The following is a 16,589-nucleotide window of genomic DNA, read 5'->3' as shown; positions in this document are numbered from 1 at the left end:
GGGGGAGCACCCCTCCCCGCCCTGATTCTCCAGCACTGCTTGCAACCACGGCATCGCAGCAGTTTGCACTGGAGGCGTAGCTACGCATTTCCGCCTCAAAAAGTATTGCTAGGAAAGGAAATTGGCCCCAAAAAAAAAGTGGATTTAGCCTCATAATAACCCAGCTCTCTGGGTTGCACAGGGCTAAGCGATGCCCGGGGCAGGGGACCGGTTTCGGTTCCTGGTGCTGGTTCCTGCTGGGAGAGACGGGCAGGGGTGCCAGCTCGGCACGGGGAAACGCCGCGCTTCGTTTGAGATGAAAAGAGGGAGGGAAAGAGCAGCCGGGGCAGCTGCGAAGGGAAAAGGAAATTGTTTTCGTTGGGGAAGGTGTAATAGGATTTGCATGAGGAGGGGGCTCTGCCTCCACACCATGCTAGGGTGAAGCGCCTGTCTCCCACGTGGGAGGCGTTTTTTTTGGCTGATGAAGGGAATTTTGGGTGGGAATTATTAGCTACAAACCTGGGATAAGGGATTGTAAGATCCTTCAGCAGGGGGATGGGGTCTCAAGCCCCCAAAGCAGCCTCCTTGCTGCCTGACTCTCGTGCACCATGCTCCTGAAGACGCCCCGTGTTGTCCCCACTCCACAAACCCACCGTGCCCATAACAAACCCATGCGGTTACAACGAGTGATATTTTCAACCCAACAGCCGAGGAAGGAAGGATGGAAGATGCGGAAGAGCTGCAGCTTCGCTGGTAGTGCAGCTTTATTGGCGAAACCCTTTATTTTGGTGCATCTTCTGATGCACCCAATGCACCTTCCTCCCCTGGTTGCAGGACCCGAGCCCATCCCCGGGTGCTTCAGGGCACCATGTGCCACCATTTGAAGGCGAAGGGCTTGCGCCGGACGTTGGTGCCGCAGTGGACGTCGCCGGAGAGGACGTGGTAGGAGAAGTAGTCGTCGATGAAGGTGCAGGTGAGGCCCAGGGGCTCCAGCAGCGCCCGCACCCGCTGCTCCAGGCAGCACTGCCCACCCACCCGCGGTCCGAAGGGCTTGGGGATGCCCAGGTGCCTGCCCAGCACCAGCATGTTCACCTGCAGCCAGACCAAAAAAAATCAGGGGGTTCCACCCAAAAGGTGTGTTTGCATCATGGGGGGGGGGGGGGAGGGGATGATGGAAAAAGAGGAGTGGGAGGGGAGGATGTGCCGGGGGTCTCACCATGTCCGGGAAGAGGGCGTCCGCGCGGGAGCCCTGCAGGATGAAGAGCTGGGGGATGTCGATGATGTCCTGCTCGCTCAGGCCCAGCTCCTGCTTCAGGAGGTCGCGGTTCCAGTCGATGCAGCGCTGCGGAGAGGGGGGACCTGGAATTGTCACCCCCGGCCACGCCAGCCTCCCAAATCCCACGCGTGGACCCCTGTGCGCCCCGAGCCTCACCTGCTCCATCGCGTCCCACCCCGTCCCTCTGCGCAACCTCCCGGACCCATCCCCGAGCAGCTTCGTTTTTCCTTCGGTTCTGACACCCCTGCAGTCGCTTGGGGCATCTCCCAGTGGGACGATGGGCTTGGGGTGACCCAGCACCCAAGGGTGTCCAGCTCCTTCGTGGCTGCTCTTCTTGCCTGCCTGCTTTCACCCAAATCCATGGCTGCCAAGACCCACCTGCACGTGCTTGTTGTCGTTCTTCAACAACTCGTCTGCCAGGATCTCGTCGATGCTTCTCCTCTCTGTGCCCTTCAGCCCTGCGTGGGGATGGGAGCGGAGCGGTAAGGGGCACCAGTAAGGGGTGCTGGGGGTCCCCACCACGCCGCAGGGGTGCCCTCGTCCACTCCCTTACCGATGAGCTGCGTGGCTTCGCCGTGGCCCTGCTTCTGCTTCTCCTTGAAGAGCTTGTAGCAGGCATTGGGGCTGGCCAAGAGGAGTCGGAAACCCTGCGGGAGAGAGCCCGGGGGGGGTCACGCTTTGCAGTCGGTAGGATATTTTATCCCCCTGGCCTGCTGAGAGCCACCACGCTGAGCCCAAACCCAGCCCCAGGCGTCGCAGGGCACACAGGATGCCACCCAGGGACTCGTCATTTTCCAGGAATCCACCCCAAAAGAAGGTGTGTTACCCAGCTCCCACAGGGAGCACGAGCAATTTCAAAAAGGGATTTTTTTTTTTTTTTTTTTTTTTGCATTTGCATTTGCATTTGCAGAAGACGCCTCGTGCAGGAGCAGGGACAGCCACACAGACCGGTACCTTCCTATCATAAGCGGGGACGAAGGTGAGGAATTCATCCACGTGGCCCACGTTCAGCCACTCCGAGTAAATCTCCACCGGCGCCTGCACTTTCTGGGCGTACAGAAAATCCCTGACCGCCTTGGACATCCGCCGGCCAGAGGCCCTGGGGAGCAGAGGCGGGAGGAGAAAATGGGTGCCCATCACACCCCTCCCCAAGATGTACCCCTATCCTTCCCCCAAACGTCATGGCAAGGGGAGAAGAGGCATCTGCACGTCCCATTTTTATGGGCACCACTGGGAAAAGGCTGGAAATAGTCTGCACTATACATATCTATATTATATATGTTAATATATACAAATATATATTAATATATACATTATCTAATAACATATAGTATATTAATGTATACAACATTAAATTTCTATACCTATTATATATTAATCTATCTGTATTGTGTATTACATATCTCTATTATATATTAATATATCTAGATCAGATATATATTTATCTGTATCTAGGCCGTATATATCTATAGGTAATTATGCTTTACACCCGCGGTTCTGCTTGGGCACCTTTGGATTTCATTTCCCCCACCCCTGTGAATCTTAAATCACTCCTTACGCAGCGCTTTGCACGGGGCTGAAGTTTTCTTAGACAGACAGCAGCAGGCTGGGAAAACATTAATTAAACTTCTGCTAATAAGGGATAATTACGGCCCCAGCGAGGCTGGGAAAATGCCATTTACTTGCTGCCGTAACTGAAGCAAGCCCCCCGGCTTGCAGCGGGGCCGGGGTTGGAGCATCCCGTTTGTTATCCCAGATCAAACCCCATCTGGATTCATCCCCGTTGTTATTTCTCTGGGAAAATAACCTCCTTTGTGGAGGAATTTGCAGGGCGCTGTTGTTCCCGCAGGGCTGCCTAGCACTGCCTGCCCAGAGCAAAACAATTTCCAGTTATTCAGGATTTTACCCTTTCCTGGATTCCCCTGCTTTTCCTTTTAATAGGGGGAAAAAAAATAGTCTTGATGGGAGGGAGTAAAAAGCGGAGCGGTGGCAGGATTTTGCAGGGGATGAAGGAATGACAATGTGGTTTGCATGTAAAATCTGGGGCTCAATGGGAAGCGGCCCCCAAATTTCCACCCCAAAGGGTGCAACCCTTGCTCATGCGAGGGTTTTCGGTGCATCCCCGCATGCCGGAGGGAGGGCTCAAGCCCTCCCCCCCTGCATCTCACCAAGGCAGGGGGCTGCCGATCAGGATCCGGCCCAGGGGATACTCCTTTCCCTGCACCGTCACCGGCGGGCTGACATCCAGGTTGCCGAAGGAGTCGAGGCTAGAGATGGCATTCCCGGGGGGCTCACGGGTCACGTAGCCAAAATCGGGGCCCTGGGGAAGAGGGGAGTGGTGACGCGGACCCCCCAGGCAGGGGATTTGGGGGGAAGAAAGCAGGGTTGGCAACGCGACAACGCACCAGGATCTTTTTAAAAGCAAAATCCTTCAAGCCTCTGTTCCTGGGCGAGTCGAAGACTACAGGGAAGGTCTTGTGCGGCGCTTCCACGTAGCCGAACTCCAGCTCATCCTGTTGTGGGAAGAAGAGGAGGAAGAGGAGGAAGGCTCCTGGTGGGGTGATAGCCATCTCGGTGAGGCGTGCGGTGAGGGTGGAGCAGGAAATGGGGCAAACCTGGCAAAGCTCAGCTGTTGCCCTTAACCCCAAGGGAGGCATCTCGCTCTCCCGGGGGGGGTGACACCCCGGCCGGCACCGCGGCGCCGGGCACAGCTCACCCCTGGGGAAGCAACAGGCAGCCACAACGGGCGGGGAAGCGGGCAGGGACAGCAGGGCTTGGGCACGCTGTGGGGAGCACGCGGCACGTCCAGCCAGCCTGGCATACCCCACGGGGTCCCCCTTGCAAGAGGGTCCTTGTAATGCCCCACGGGGTCCCCCTTGCAATAGGGTCCTTGTAATGCCCCACGGGGTCCCTCTTGCAATAGGGTCCTTGTAATGACCCGCGGGGTCCCTCTTGCAGTGGGGACCCCTTGAAAAGACCCATAGGGCCCTTCTTGCAATTCCCCACAAGGTCCCTTTTACAGTGGGGCCCCTCTTGCAATGTCCTATAGGGTCCCTCTTGCAGTGGAGACCCTCTTATAAAGCTCCATGGCGTCTCTCTTGCAATGGGGTCCCTCTCACAATGCCCCACAAGGTCCCTCTTGCAATGCCTCCGTTGGGTCCCTCTTGTACTGGGGCCTCTCTTGCGATGTCCCGTGGGGTTTCTCTTGCAACGGGGTCCCTCTCGCAGTGACCTGTTGGGTCCCTGGACAACATCCCTGTCTGTGCTGGTTGCCACCACCAGTATTTCCCCATGCTTTAGTTCACGGTTGCCTGGTTCACCTCTCAGCATCTAGGTGCTTCCCCAGGCAACTCGGTGAGGCCCTCCCAGGGGTGTCAGCAACGGGGGTGACACCCTACGTGCCCCAGGAGCCTGTACGGGACCAGGAGAACCTCATATTACAAGCATCGATTGATGACCTGGATCCAGCGGTCACTGCGGGTTTCCACCTCTGAGCAGATGGTCAGCTTGCAGTTGGCTTTCTTCAGCAGGACCTGGAGCTCTTCCAGAAAGACTTCGTTGGAGTCTGAGCCCCGATGGATGCTGGAGGGAGCGGAAGGAGTGAATGCTGCAAGGGGGGGTCACAAGAAGCACCCCCAGCCCCAACCATTCCTCATTCCTAAATGTGCTGAGTAATAGTCCTACATGAGGTTAGACCCTGGAGAGGGTCCTCCAGCCTTTCTTGCTGGGGTTGCAATGACTGCAGCAGTGCCAGTGGGCTCCCTACCCAAATATTGCCTCCAGTATAGCAATGCATAAATCCTGGCTCACCCTACAATGGAGCCCCTCTTGCAATGTCCTATAGGGTCCCTCTTGCAGTGGAGACCCTGTTTCTCAAAGAATGGTCAAAAGCTCCTCCTTGGAGAGTGCCCCAAGGCAGAAGAGTGACGAGTTAGCCCTCCTACCTGCAGACAAAAACCTCCATAGGCTGCTGGGTGTTGGGTGTCATTATCCAGGGCGCTACGCGGAAAACCACCGTATCCGTGAAAATCGGGGTGCCCGGTGAATTCTGTGAGGGGGGGAAAATGCCAGGGAGCAGCGGTTGAAAACCTCATCGCTGGGGGACATTGCAGGGGATGGGGCACACCCCACGTACCTTATGGGGGACCTCCAGCAAGCTGGCACTGAAGGAAACCAACCCAGAGAAGCCCACGTCAGGGAAAGCCAACCCTTCAACATAGAAGGTGTTTTCTCCACTGCCAACATGGTCCAGCACGTAGGAGAGCTTGTCCGGCCCCAACACGGGTTTGTAGTGGGGGTGTGAGTCACTCCCTGGAGAAACACCGAAATACCCAACCCGAGTCGGGGTGACCAACCTGTCCACTGGGCTGGAAGGAGGCACCAGCGAGGAGGTGGCTGATGCCAGCGTGGTTTGCAGAGGAGCAGGTGTGCCTCCTCTTCTCTGGGGAACACACTTGATCTTCCTCGTACAAAGAGGACTCTATACCCTCAGGTCTAACCCTTTCAAGGTGCGTGGCTCGCATTAAGCATCTAATGATATACTTGGGTTCCCTGACCTGATTTTCGGCGGGGAGCTGCTGGGGATCCAGCCGCCGGGGTGTTCAAAGGCAAAATGTGCTGCCCAACAAGATGGGCTGCTTTGGCAGCTGGGTCATCACCTTCACCGAAAAGGTGCCAGGAGCCACATGGGGGTTATCCACCCTGTGGGAATGTCAAAATTTCAGCAAGCCCGCTGAGAAAAGCCTTGCTTTACGCTTTGTCCCTTGATTTTTCCCATATAACCCCCATCTTCTGCAACAGCAGCGGAGCTTTGGGGATAAATGAGCATTTGCAGCCAGTGGAGGTACCCAGCCCTTAGCCACGGTGAACAAAAAATTTAGGATTTGCCTACCTCAGGTTCATGCACAGAAGGAAGGAAGAAATACTCACAGGTAGCGTGGAAAACCCGCACTTTATCTGCATCCGACTCAGGGACGTGCAGGACTACCTGGTACTCAGCAAAGATAGCGCTGGGACCTTGAGTCCGCAGCAGCATGACGGACATATCCTGAAGGTCTACGGTGGGGAAAAGATGGAGACAGGGGATGCGGAGAGAGGGGGTGGAGGTGTTGCAAGTGGGAGACACCCCGGTGAGATTTTTTGGGTGTCCTTGCACTGCGGATGACACCTTACCTGCGGTGGTCCGTATGTCCACCTGACCGCTGTCCGTCCCCCCCGTGCCGGGGCTGTCGCGGTCGCAGTTGACCAGCAGCACAGCACCTTGTCCATCCGGACCCCACGTCCACTTAGCCTGGAGGAGAAGCACCCAAAGGGGATGGGAGCAAGATTTCCCCCATCCCAGCCTCCTCCTGGACCAGGGAAAATCCCACGGCCGCACTTCGAGGACAATACACAGTGTGCAGTCAAGGCTGGTGAGGAGACAGCAGCGATGCTTTCAAGACACTGAATTTCCTAACCTCGGCTTCTAGGAGGGCCAGCAAAGACTATTTCAAATAGACCTTATCTTCTAACAAGCCAGAAAGTATCTGCCAGGTCTCATTTGGACAACACTGTGCCATTTCTAGAAATTCATCTCATCTCCATGTACAATTTGTGCTGCTGATTGGAGTGCAGCTAATTACCCAGGTGTAAGTGCTTGGGCATATGCAGATTTGTTGCCAAAGGGTAAATCTCTTGCTGTTTGCAAAACTTGCAGCTGACTCATTTAGTGGCATATTTCTAGTCCGAAAAGAGAAGAGAAGAGAAGAGAAGAGAAGAGAAGAGAAGAGAAGAGAAGAGAAGAGAAGAGAAGAGAAGAGAAGAGAAGAGAAGAGAAGAGAAGAGAAGAGAAGAGAAGAGAAGAGAAGAGAAGAGAAGAGAAGAGAAGAGAAGAGAAGAGAAGAGAAGAGAAGAGAAGAGAAGAGAAGAGAAGAGAAGAGAAGAGAAGAGAAGAGAAGAGAAAAAGGAAAAAGGGGAAGAAGGGAAAAAAGGAATAAAAGGGGAAAAAAGAAAAAAAAAAAGAAAAAAAGAAAAAAAAAGGAAGAAAAGGAAAAAAGTGAAGAAAATTAAGAAAAGAGAAAAAGTATTTTCTCCTATATGAGCCTTGGGGCTGGACTGGAGAGGCAGGAGATTTTGGCACAGAATAAGAAAACAGACTCTCTTCCTCCTCAATTAGTAGGTTGAGAATTTGCTATGTTATTTTCCCTAATTCACACACCAGCAACACCACCCAAGTCCTTCAGCCTTCTGGAGAATTTTGGGGAATAGACTTCAAACGGCTGCACCCTGCGCTGACCCTCCGCATGTTGCCTACAGCAAAGCTTCTCATTACCTTGTCCTTCCCTTTGCTCTTCACTCTGCCATTACGGCTCAAGTCCACATCCAGGGATACATCTGAAACATCAAGAGAGAAAAGGATACCACCTGGCAGGGGAGTGAGCCCTCGGGGGCATTTTGGGCTTGTCTTCAGCATGAGTCACCCAGCACCAACCCCACTTTCACACCCCAAAGCTGCCCCAGACCCAACCTCTCCAACAAAATGCTGATAGAAAAGCCAACTCGATGGCTTTTTCATGGCTTTTCCCCTTCGGTCTCCAGATATCTTCTTCATGGCACATTTTGTGTTTTCACCAATTTCATATTGACTGTAGCGTTCTTGATGGAGCCAAAACATGGTAGAGGCATGAAAGTGTTTTCACCATGGTTGAGTGGACACCTAAATAATTTCTAGTCTTGATGCAATGTTTGAGAAGGACTTTCCCTTACAGACCTCTTCTTGGTCCAAATCTCTGCCTCTGCTACAATAAAGTGGAGCTTAACCAGCAACTTTGTTGCTGAGTGGAGGATGTGGAGAAGCTGGAAATGAAGCTCAAAATCTAAGCCAGTGAAGAGCATTTGTAAGGCAAAAGCCCTGTGGACAGTGGTGGCCCCAGATGGCTCCAGTGGAGCCCATCAGTCATGGAATGTGGGAAACTGTCAACCTCTTGAGCTGCAATTTTGGGAGGCATATGCATGACTTAAGGACACAGGTCTGACTGTCATGTGAACACTTTAGAAAATCCCAAATTTAGGGTAATTAATCCATCCAAGTGGAAGGTTCTGCATCCAGACTGGTTGTCTAGACTCCCTTTGTAGTCAGCAGAGGAAAATAGGCATTTCAAGGGTATGATTCATCTCATCCTAAACTTCTAAAATAGGTCAGACAACTACACTTTGGTGCCTGTTCCTCTCCACTAGCTGCAACGAAGGTCGAGGAGGGGGATGCGAGCCAAAGTTGGGTGAGATGGTCTCCTGTGGATCCTCTTCTGCCAATGCAATGGTCTTGGCAAGAGGAGGAGGATGCTCAGTGTGTACATTGGGTGGGGACACGGCCCAGCCTCTGTCTTTTTTGCACCATATAAGGCAGCATAATAACATTTTAATTATTTCCCTCTTGCTTGTCAGCATCAGTCAACACCCAAACGTTCATTGCACATTGCAGATGGGCGGCCCGCGCCCCCCACTTAACTCCCATCCCATGAACCCAGCTAGATCTTGGCAGCAGAAAGGGTTGGCCGGGTCTGAACAAGCGTTGCTGTAATACCTACCTACACAGGTGAGATACAACCAAGCCACCGAAAGCTCATTGCCTTCCCGTCCATAGTACGAAATCTTAACCTGCAAAGATATCACCAGATCATGACCCAAGTCCCATGTCCTGTCATGCTGAGTAGGTCTTTCCACTCATTGGGTTGACCAACCAAAGCTATACAACAAGCTCTTGGAGGGTTCATCCAAGCCATTCTCCATTAATCATAGTTCAGTTGAATCGTTTCTGCCTGCTTCAGCACAAAACCAGGCATGAATAAAGCCAAGGTTGCAGTATTTTTGCTGCCTGACATGGAGTTTCTGACACCACGTTTTGCAACCACTGCTATCTCATATTTAGGGTACAAAATGTGATCTCCTTCTCCTTCTTAGTTTCTTTTTTCATAGATGATAATTACACAATTCTTTTTAAGTTTGAGTTTTTTCCACAGAGATGAGCCCTCTGTCAGCACTTCCTAGAAAGACTCAAGCCTGCCCATAATCCTCCTTTCTTTCCTGGAAATTCTGACACCTTTTTTTCCAGTTTCAGTGCATAAAAAGCAACTAACCTTATTGTCATTGACGGTCCTGCTGGTGACATCAATGGTCACTAAAACCTCTATATCAGGATCCAAGGGCCATCTGGAGTTAATCATGGGTTTTGTTGTGGGGCTGTGGATGATGTGGACTGTAACTGCAGAGGTGGCATGGACATCAAATGACGTGGCACCTTTGGGGGTAGATCTGAAACAGAGAGCAGTGTTGGGTTATAGACCAAGTTGTCCCTCCTGTTCTCCTCTGTGGAGCCAAATACTTGAACCTGGAATTAAAATCCAGCTTTAACTGGGTGGAAAGGAGTCAGAAACCATCTTCAGGTGACGAAATGCATCGTCTGAATTTTATATGTATTATCTCTGTGGCAGTGTTGAGCAAGCAGAGCTCCCACTAGAGCTTCAGCACGTCTGTCCGTGGTTAAGCCTAGATTGCAAATCGCTGAAGTTTGGGCATCCAACCTCGCTCCACAACAGCAAGAAAACCTCCAAAATTTCAGCATCCTATGACAAAACCCTGACAAAGAGCCAGGACAATTTTTGATGTCAACCATCCAGGGAGATGGTTATCATGGGACCATACCCTGACCTGAGAGATGCACAAACTGGAGCAGAGCCTGAATCCGAGCACGGAGAACCTGCACCCCACCTGCATGACGTCCCTCGCCTTTGAAGTGCTGCCTACCTGCTCATTACAGCCCCAGCACCTCCATCCCAGGAGCACGAGTGCTCCAACCTGTCTGCCATCAGGAGCCAGCCACCTCGGCTGCATGTGAGAAGGGACAGGGTGGTAAATTTTAACAGTGAGAAGATTAAAAAAAAAATAAATAAAAACCAAAAAACCCACAAAGAAAACACAAAGCGATTTATTCCTGGTGTTGCTCTCGGCATGGCATCCCTGGTGTCTACAGCAGCTTGTAAGGGGAGATTAAAGCATCATCTCACTTGTCACCCCTCGTATTTAACATCATGCAACGTCGTAAATCCACCTGCACGCTGTTGCACGCCATTGCATGCCGTGACTTCTCAAATTTGGATCTATTTGCCCTGGTTTTATAGCTCTCACACCTCAGCATCACCACCAAATTCCCACCATGCTCCATTTTTTGCCCCCAAACAGTCCAAACCACAGTCAAAGCTTCACTCATTCATCACTGAGTTCCCCCCAGCCAGTGCTCTCCAGGAACAAAATGGTGCCATGTTTTTAGTTGAAATAGCATCCACCATCTGCTTTTTTGGACCAAAGCTCAAATTTGCTACTGAGGAGCCAAATCAGCCCATTTTGGGGCTTGGGCTACATGTTTAAATGGGACTGAGCTTACTTTGAGTCCAAATCCAGGAAAAATAAAATGCAAATAATAAGTTTTCTATATTCCCATCAGGCTGAGAGAAAAAAATACTTTTTAGGGCAGCTAAAGCTCAATCCGAAGCCCTTCAGGGGGACGACAGCACATCTTGGCCTGGCTCCAACACACAATCCCAGTAATTGCCCTGGATGTGATGCCGACTAGCTTGTCCTGTAGTCTCTATCATTATAAACGTGATTTATTAAATAATGACAATGCAACAGCAAGGTAAATACAGTGTCATATCTAGCCAATAAAGCAACCCCCATATTTAATGCTGGAAAAATCTCTTTTTGTGAAATCACCCATGCAAACCCACAGGTGGATTTTTTCTGCCTGAGCCACGCATTTTATTCTTTCCCCCATTTTAGCTCTGGCCAAGTTGCTCATCTCGTATTGCTCTTGCCTAATGTTTTCACAGCCAGAAATAGATCCCGCTCAGCCGGGGTGTGCATGGGCTTTGCCTGCAAATCGTCACGGCTTGGATACACTTTGACACCTCCTTTTTGCCAGAGCTGACATCCCTCCTCTGGGTGCAGCTCCCCATGGGACATCATCCCCTAAAGCAGACCCAGCAGGACACGTCCCCCGTGCACCGAACAAGCTTGCCAAATCCTTGGATGAACTCATGACGCAGGCTCAAAATGAGCTCGGATTTTTCCCCCTAGCACCCATTTCTCCTCTAAAGAGCAAAACCACCGTTGGGCTCCCCCCAAACCCATCAGCCCTATGGAAAACAATGGGGATACCCCGATGCCAAGCCTTACCGGCGCGTATCGAGGAAGACCTCGGTACCCAACACGCAGACGCCGTAGCTGGCGTGGCTGGTGGACATCTGCACAACGTGACGTTGGGGCATGATGTGCCGGGGACTGCGGCCGCATGTGAAGGAAGCTGCTGCCTGGCTTTGTAGGTAAACCAGCACGACTGGATTAAAAGGCAGGAGAATTTAACTCCTCCTTCCCTCGATGACGGGGTTTAGCCAGGGGACCCTGCCGTCTCCACCTCCACCACCCGGCAAGCTGCCGCCCCGCGTGGGGAGATGGAGGCGATAAGGCAGCCCCCGAGGGGGGACAGGCAGCTCTGGGGAGGGGACACGAGGCAAAGGGGCAGGACGGGGTGGGTGACACCCAGCCCTGCCCTCGGATGCTCAGCAGCGAGCTCTTTCGGGGCTTATTCTCACCTTTTTCTTCCCTTATGTCTCCATATAAAGACTCCAAAGCTTAATGCATTAAACATTTCAACTCCTCCTGTTGAGCAACGTGGTTGTTTAGGGTTATTACAATAGACGGTATCATTAAAATAAAGCATTTTCTTTAAAACAACCCAAATTTTCCATCTAGCCTCTCCACAGGTGACTCATGGCCCCGGCTACCCCATTAGGGCAATGCCCGAATAAAGGCTAACAAAAGTAAATGTTTGTTCAGGTCGGTCCTTCCCATCATAACAACTCCCGAGGAGCGCGACGGGCAGAAACGGGTGCAGGGAAAACTGGTTATTTGGCAGGCAGGGAAGGGGAAAAAAACCAAACAACAACAAAACAACAAGAGGCTTTCAGTGGAAATTATAAGTTCTCAGTGTTTTGCTGGGACTTTGCATTTCGGGGGAATTGGGGTTTTTTGGGCATGCAGCAAAGCTCCCACGGGAAACATCCCCATCGCTGGAAGACGTCGTCTACCGGAGATAGCCATCTCTCTCCAGGCCATCCCAGGAGGCTTCACCTGCCTGCACAGAGGGAAATGGGGTGCGATTACTCTTGCTGAAGCTGGGAAGGAGGTCTCTGCCACGCTCGGGGATGGAGGCAGTAGCTCATACGGAGGAAAAAAGCAGCACAGGGACAGAGAACATACCGACAGCCCCGCTGCCGCAAGATTCATCTTCACAGCAAGGTGGACACGGGGCGATGTGGTCATGCTAGCAGTGCAACGGGCAGGAGAGGGCTGGAGACAGGACAGACCCAGTTTTGCGAGCGGCAGGACCCCTTGCAAGCCGAAAAGGTCAAAGCAGGCTCAGCAGAGCTAGAAGGACCGGTCCCTACCACTGCACCGAGCTGCAAGTCCTCAGCTGGAGGAGCAGCAACCTGTGCGCACCTTCACCTGCAAGATCAAACCAGCTGCTTTAAACATCCCCCAGCCAGTCTACATTAAAGGGCTTCTTCTGACTCTAATTGCACCAGAAAAAAACCCCAGCACCGTGTCTCGTACGCGAGAACGGCTTTAATAAGATCGTGGGAGCCTGCTGGGACAGCCAGGATGCTCAAGCAGGGAACGCTAGTGGCATTTCCAGGCCCTCCAGGACTTTGCCTTGCTTGAGATTTTAGATAAAATCCCATTTCCCGAAACCCAGCACAAGCCAATCTCCTGATGGTCATAGACTTGCGAATTCTGTTGGTTCTTGAGCCCTCCCAAGGGAGGACAAACCTCCACGCACCCCTAAAACCCTTCAAGCTGGGGCAAAGCAGAGCCAGCATAGTGGGTGAGGAGCTCCCTGCATCCTCTGAGGAAGAGGCTGGCCATGGAAGCATCTGTACCGAAGAGAGCTGCAAGTTGGATTTCCCACTCGTGGATGCTGGTCGCACTGGTTTGGACTGGGCATGGTGCTGAGCTTGCCGCCTGCTGTGATTTTAGCATCGTATCCTGCTCAGCTGGTTTGAGCCCTGTGCCGGACAGGGAACACACCTTAATCCCCACGGGGTCAGGCTGGTATGGTCTGTAATCTGGAGGAAGGTGGAGGATGGTGGTTTTGGGCTCCCAGCAAGCGTGAGGTCTTCAGCAGAGGGTTTGGGAGCATGTGCTTCTCCAAACACACCCAGCATCACACCCATCCAGAAAGGATGGAGACACAGTGCTGAAACCTCATCTTCATTTTGGGATTGGGATTTTTTTTTTTGGCAAGTTTAGTCATGGCACATTTTGAGCCACCACGGTCACTGGGGATGCTCAGTCAAGCCCAACACACCTCGTCTTCGTTGGGTGGTACCTACACTCACCTCTTCCTCCTCCACCTGCTATTAGCACCAACATGCCTGTGCACAGGGAGAATGACGATTTTAAATCATCTGGCCCATTCAGAGCTGAGTGTTTCTTTCTAATGACACCTTGTCCTGAGAAGGTGCTATTAAGATCCCTGGTACACGACGGATGGGATCCCGCCTCTCCATCAGACTGAGTGAGCTTGGTCAGCCTTGTTTTTTGGGGCTCACTTCATCTTTTTCCCAATTTCAGCCTATTTCTTGTCATGAAGAGGCAAGACCCGACCCCTTCAGAGCTCCCCCAGGAACCCCAGTAATAGCCCAGACCCCCTTGGGGTGTTTCTTCTCACCCATCCTGCACCACCACTCTGTCAAGGAAAGTTTGATAATCTCCTTAAGCTGATAATTACACCTTATTTATTACTCTGCATGTGTAATTGCAGGTAGGAATTTTTAAGAGCCATGTCAGCCTAATTACTTGCAATAGGGCAAGCATTGAACCAGTTATCAAGTCCCGCTCTGGCTTGCATGAGGGTTTATTTTCTACAGGCGCGTAGCAGTAACAGCTCAGCAGGAGCATCCCAGGCAGGCACCGAGTCCCCTCCCGGGATCCTGCCTTCCCCATCCCACTTGGAAGTCAGCAAAGCAGGGCAGGAGACTGGTTTCGACCAGCAAAAAATGCTTTTAAAGCCAGTAAAACCCATGAGAGTTTGGTCCTCATCCTTCTAAAACACCTGTGGCCAGGACTCATCAGAGCTGGCTTTGCAACCACCTTCTCCTGGGTGAGAAAGCACCAAAAATCCCTCTTGATTATTTCTTGTCCCCAAAATAAAGGCGTTTGCCTGCTGGGAGACTTCATACCTGGCAATCCAAGAGCAAAGTACCCCATAAAACTGCTTTTTGCCCCAGGGCTGCAGCCATGCACGTACCCTTGCGCTCGCCCTGCCCACGCTCTCCCCCAGCTTTGCATGAGATTTGCTGCCCTATAAATATCTCCCTCGCTGGGGCGCGCTGGATGCCTCCCCCAGGGAGAGCAATAAAGCCACGGGTGGGCTCAGCTTCTCCCAGGCTCCTTCATCCTCACCAGTGGGTTGGTTTCACCTCCTCGAAGCTGCCTGCCTCTTCCAAAATAAAGCCAGCGCGGGCAGGAATAGGCAGGAACAGGCAGCGCTGCGTGGCTCAATTGGGACGGGCACCTGTTTGCACCTCCTAAACGCGAAAGGTCAGCTTGAAAGGACTCCGTGGGGGGAACATTTCCCTCCTACTCTTCGCAATAAGGCACGTGCCTGCAGGAAGGGAGCCACAAAACTACCCCGAAACCCCTCACCAAGTACCCATGGAGCTTAAAACCCCTTTGCACTCACCGGCTCGGTCCTCCTTGGGGAGAAGATGCTGGGCGATGCGCACGTGAAAACCCTCAGGAATCAGCTCGCTGGGGTTGTTTGCAAGCTCCAGCGCTGGGATCTGTTCCCAGGTCCTCGAAATTAGGGCAGGCAGAGATCCATCAGCAGCGGGGAAGTTTATGCAGAGCAGCTCTTAATCTGGCTGATCTGATTTTTAAAAGAACTGAAGAACTCCTCTGACCAGATTGACTATAGCCTTGAAACCACGAGCCTCCAGACATCTACATGTGTGTGTATATATATCTATATATATGTCCTGTGATGGTTTACCATGTCTGATCTCCCACCTGATAGCACAGAGCAAAGCCTGCATCACAAATAGCACTTTTGCCTCTGAAAAAAACCCATTCTTGCAGCATAAACAGGTTTATTTAGCAACTCACAGGGGAGTCGCCCAGGCTTTCGTGGGATGGGGACAGGCAGGTCCTTGCACTTGTCCCCAGCGACAGATGCAGATATGGAGAGGATACCTCAGCCACCACTCCACAGCACGAATGCCCCCACAACCAGCTAGAAATGCTCCAGCAGATTTTAAAAATCACAAGTGTTGTGGTGACCTTGGGGTCTTTCTGTAAGATGAGAGGGATTTGGGGTTGGGGGCTTTTTTGAAGAAGATGAGGATTTAAATAGCATGTGTTTTCCTCACTGACAACTGAAATAATGAATCCTTGGGCGCAGGAACTGGGAAGTGAAAATGGTAAAAGAGAAGCTGCTTTTTGCTCGTTTTCTTCCAAGCTGATGGGTTTACACCTCTATTTCCCCAGCACACAGGTCCCAGGAGAGCGCAGGGAGGCAAGGCCTTCCCAGCCCATGCGATGCCAGCTGCTGGCTCTGCTGTGGGGTAAGAAGAGGGAAAATAAGTCTCATATAGTGCTAGAAAACAGAACTTGCTTGTGCAAAAATGATGGAGATTTGGTTTCCTTTTTTTTTTTTTCCCTTTTAAAATTCTGTCTCTTTCTGGTTCCTCTTTCATCAGTGTTTTTTACTACTGGTGGTTTAAACAGACAGGGGTTAAACATGGTGCTTCTCAGAAGAAGGAGCATTTTCCAGCTGCTGGCGGGGGCAGCTCCTGAGTCAGGGTGTCTAAACGAGGAAGGTCATATAACCCAAGCCCCCAGCATGTTTTGCACAGCAACAGTACTGCCCTCACCATGATGCTGCTCTACAAAAGGCACAGGCTGGGAGCAAAGTGGTTTAAATTTTCTTGTATTCGGCGGGGGGAACATCTACAGCCTTTAAGAGAATCTCCCCATTGCCACAAATCTCTTTTTACATGTGCAGAAAAGCAGCAAAATTGCCATTTTCTTGTGTTCCCAAGTGTTGGCTCAGCAACACAAAGTCCTTGCTCACAGTCGCTCAGGTCATGGCAAAAAAAAAAAAGCAAACCAAAAAAAAAAAACAAAAACCCAAAACCAAACTAGGATCTGCTTCAGATGGGAAACTGAGCTTATTTCCTATGCCCCAGCCATGGAGGGAAGAGAGTACTAGAAAAGAAAAGCCCGAAAGGGATATAAATAA

General features: G+C 51.7%; 1 protein-coding gene across 2 annotated transcripts; it reads right to left on the bottom strand.

The window, feature by feature from the left end:
* Positions 1 to 719: 719 nt before the first annotated feature.
* LOC104357376 (protein-arginine deiminase type-1) lies at positions 720 to 15,128 on the bottom strand. Of its 2 annotated transcripts, none has more exons than XM_033008500.2 (16): positions 15,033 to 15,128; positions 9,370 to 9,544; positions 8,821 to 8,890; positions 7,566 to 7,627; positions 6,428 to 6,545; positions 6,185 to 6,310; positions 5,391 to 5,566; positions 5,200 to 5,303; positions 4,714 to 4,837; positions 3,661 to 3,768; positions 3,424 to 3,575; positions 2,210 to 2,354; positions 1,809 to 1,902; positions 1,634 to 1,713; positions 1,196 to 1,321; positions 720 to 1,071 (listed from the first exon to the last, which is right to left on the bottom strand). In XM_033008500.2, exons 2-16 carry the CDS (start codon positions 9,454 to 9,456, stop codon positions 838 to 840), a joined length of 1,806 nt encoding a protein of 601 aa, XP_032864391.2. In that variant the 5' UTR covers positions 9,457 to 9,544; positions 15,033 to 15,128; the 3' UTR covers positions 720 to 837. The 2 variants fall into 2 exon arrangements, with proteins under 2 accessions (XP_032864391.2, XP_032864390.2); XM_033008499.2 differs by lacking the exon at positions 15,033 to 15,128 and adding an exon at positions 11,465 to 11,604.
* Positions 15,129 to 16,589: the final 1,461 nt, after the last annotated feature.

Source organism: Tyto alba, unplaced genomic scaffold, assembly GCF_018691265.1.
Source record: "Tyto alba isolate M040663 unplaced genomic scaffold, T.alba_DEE_v4.0 Super-Scaffold_20000042, whole genome shotgun sequence".
NCBI classification, from domain to species: domain Eukaryota; kingdom Metazoa; phylum Chordata; class Aves; order Strigiformes; family Tytonidae; genus Tyto; species Tyto alba.
The sequence above is the reverse complement of the archived record's forward strand: the minus strand, read 5'-3'. Positions and strand labels throughout refer to the sequence as shown.